Here is a 3473-nt window from a genome sequence, read left to right on the forward strand (position 1 = left end):
AGGGGAGGGTGTGAGAGAGGAGCAGGGGAGGGGCTTGAGAGGACCAGGAGGAGAGGCGTGGAGAGGGGGAGGAGGGGTGTGGAGAGGGAGCAGGGGGCGTGGTGGAGAGGGAGCAGGGGGTGGAGGGGAGTGACGGGAGCAGGGGAGGGGAGGGAGAGGAGCAGGGGGAGGAGAGGAGCAGGAGCAGGCGCGAGAGGAGCAGGGGAGGGGCGTGAGAAGAGCAGGGGCGGGTGGGAGAGGAGCAGGGGGGCGTGAGAGGAGCAGGGCGGGCGTGCAGAGGAGCAGGGGAGGCGTGAGAGGAGCAGCGTGAGGGGGAGTGAGACGGGAGCAGGGGAGGCGTGGAGAGGACCGGTGGGAAGGCGTGAGAGGGCAGGTGGAGGAGCGTGAGAGGAACAGGGGGCCGGGCGTGAGAGGAGCAGGGGGACTTGGCGTGAGAAGAGCAGGGGAGGGGAGTGGAGGAGGAACGGGGGGTAGGAGGAGCAGGAGGAGGGGCGTGAGAGGAGCAGGGGAGGGGCGTGAGAAGAGCAGGGAGGGGTGCAGAGGAACAGGGGAGGGCGTGAGAGGACCGGTGGGAGAGGCGTGAGGAGGAGCAGGGGAGGCGTGAGAGGAACAGGGGAGGGGTGGAGAGGAGCAGGGGGAGTGGCTTGAGAGGACCAGGGGCGAGAGGCGGAGGGAGGAGGGGTGTGAGAGGAGCAGGGTGAGGGGAGTGACGGGAGCAGGGGGAGGGGAGTGAGAGGAGCAGGGGGAGTGAGAGGAGCAGGAGGAGGGGCGTGAGAGGAGCAGGGGGAGGGGCGTGAGAAGAGCAGGGGAGGGGAGTGAGAGGAGCAGGGGAGGGAGTGGGGACCGGTGGAGAGGCGTGAGAGGAGCAGGGGGACGGGCGTGAGAGGAGCAGGGGGACGGGCGTGAGAGGAGCAGGTGGGAGGGCGTGAGAGGAGCAGGTGGAGAGGCGTGAGAGGAACAGGGGGAGGGGTGTGAGAGGAGCAGGGGGAGGGGCTTGAGAGGACCAGGGGGAGAGGCGTGAGAGGAGGAGGGGTGTGAGAGGAGCAGGGGAGGCGTGAGAGGAGCAGGGGGAGGGGCGGGAGGGAGCAGTAGGAGGGGCGTGAGAGGAGCAGGAGGAGGGGCGTGAGAGGAGCAGGGGAGGGGCGTGAGAGGAGCAGGGGAGGGGAGTGAGAGGAGCAGGGGGAGGGAGGGAGTGAGAGGAGCAGGGAGAGGAATGAGAGGAACAGGGGAGGGGCGTGAGAGGAGCAGGGGGAGGGGCGTGAGAGGAGCAGAGGGAGGGGAGTGAGAGGAGCAGGGGGAGGGGAGTGAGAGGAGCAGGGGAGAGGAATGGAGGGAGAGAGAAAGTAGCCAAACCAACAAGACAAACTTGTGGCTCCGACAGGTTATCTACAACAGTATCATCTCATCCGGTAGTGTCTATGTAAAGAAGCTAGCTCGCTACAGCAGTCAGCTAAGTTAGTTAGCCAGCTAGCTTGCATACTGTAGCAAGGCTAATTAAGGCTGCGCTCCCCATCCTTCTCTACAACAACTTCATTCATATTAAACAGCCTACCTGTTGGTTGATCATTGTAGCCGACTCCTTCTCATTTAGCCAACTTAATTCCCTAATTGCAATTCCATTTGGAATTGATTCGAAAATTCAAGCGTCACTTGCTACACAAGGAGGAGCCTCTGACAGTAGTGCTGCTTTGATTGACCGACAATAACAAGCCACACGTGAAAAGTGTGTAGGTTACCCATATTACCTTTCTACAGTGGGAACTAAAACGGTCTAATGTCATGGTCTGTCCTTATTCGTAGCAATGTTACAGATAATTACATTTTATTTTAGACAAAGCCTTTTCATTGAAAGGCCTGTATTTTTTTCTTTCTAAAACGCATACTCTTGCAATTAATCGAATACTTACTCTCTAGCACTGGGGAAAATTCAAAATATTCAAAATAACCGTGCCCATCCCTAACCACGGAGGCTGTTCACCGATTCCAGAACCGGATTGGTTTGTTTAAGTGTCAACCGCAGTGGAGGAGGGTGGAGGTCTGACCAGCACCCAATGATACACCAGCGATACAGGAAGAGGTGGAGGAATATCAACGTCTGCCTTAAAGAGAGACCTAGTTCTACAGGACTACAGGGCTACAGAGCTAACATGTCCAGCTACCCCCAACAGAGTGAACAGGACCACACATAAACACTGCGAGTGACCCCCAGGCAGGGGATTGGGGGTGGCATGGGCGTGTTTTGTCAAAGAAGAAGGGCCGTGCAGGGTTATAATGAAAGCTCTGTGAATAGTTAATAAGAGTAAGTCATTTTAGTGAGAGCTGGATATGGAGCTTGCGGGATGAGGCGGGCGAGTTGGTAGGATTGGAGCCGGTCGAGACCACGTTGCAGTGGGGGAGCTGGGGCTGGGGTCAGGCTGTGGGTGGGGTGGAGGTCCCCTCCAGGCCCTGCCTGTCTGCCCCAGGAGGAGCCTGGAGAGGAGAGTGGGGAATGGGTGTAGGGGGTACAGGGAAGAGGGTGGGTGAGGGGGTTCCTACCCGAGCTAAAGCTTCTTCAACAGTGATCATCTTCTCCTTCACCATCATCATCAGCTGGATGCGCTCTTCGTCACTCATGGTGATCTCACTGGCCACGTAGCCTATGTCCTCTCCTAGACGGTCAGAGAATGAGGGGTCACTAAAACAGCTGGGGCATGACATAAAGTAGTATGGAAACACATTCAAAACGGGACAACATTAGTCATTATTGGATAATAAGATTGCTATTAAAATTTCACTGGAAAATTTCTAGGAACATATTATTATACATATTATTATTATTAAAATTATTATTAAAATTATTTTAATATTATTAAAATATTATTTCTAGGGGAAAAAAAGCGTAATCCTGCCGTACCTTTCGAAGTCTGCCGCATGACTCCCTTCTGTGACGTCTTGCGAAAGTTCTGCCAGAAGGACTTGTTCTTCTTCTTATTGTCCCATTTGCCTACGAGGAACAGGGAGAGAGAGAGAGACCTTCAGTCAGACAACGCTAGAACACACACTCAAAAGGCACACACACTTCCTTAAGACGGACCCAGTGTTGACGGGTAATGGAAAATAAGCTCAATGTTTTTGAATGATTCTCCGATAAAGACAAATACAATGGGACATACCATTTCCCATCATTATAAACCGCGTAAAGGAGTGTGTGTCTACATGTGTGTGCATGACTTCTCTATCCCCTGAGTCACCTGTCTGGGGATAGGCTCAGAAAGCGGGCAGCTGGCGGCTCCGCCAGGTGACATTTGTATGTAAGGGCTGAGGAGAGCTGTTTCTCCCCTAAAGTCTTAAGATCACACGCAGCCCTGTCTGTCTAGCTGGAATAAAAAAACTACAGCCACAACAAGCTGAAGGTCAGCATGACAATATCTCATGAGTGTTTAACCCCACTGTTATTCTCTCCCTGGTTCTTTGATTCCCACCCCTTTTTCTCT

General features: G+C 54.7%; 1 protein-coding gene across 1 annotated transcript; it reads right to left on the reverse strand.

Annotated features, from left to right (window-relative positions):
- Positions 1–2089: 2089 nt before the first annotated feature.
- LOC135530460 (SAM and SH3 domain-containing protein 1-like) lies at positions 2090–2983 on the reverse strand (the record flags this gene model as incomplete). Its single annotated transcript, XM_064958774.1, is given in 2 exon segments — positions 2090–2648; positions 2894–2983. Coding segments are annotated over 2 exon segments (329 nt in total), but the record flags the coding sequence as incomplete, so codon positions are not given.
- Between the last annotated feature and the right edge of the window lie 490 nt (positions 2984–3473).

This window comes from Oncorhynchus masou, unplaced genomic scaffold (genome assembly GCF_036934945.1).
Source record: "Oncorhynchus masou masou isolate Uvic2021 unplaced genomic scaffold, UVic_Omas_1.1 unplaced_scaffold_13484, whole genome shotgun sequence".
Classification (NCBI taxonomy): domain Eukaryota; kingdom Metazoa; phylum Chordata; class Actinopteri; order Salmoniformes; family Salmonidae; genus Oncorhynchus; species Oncorhynchus masou.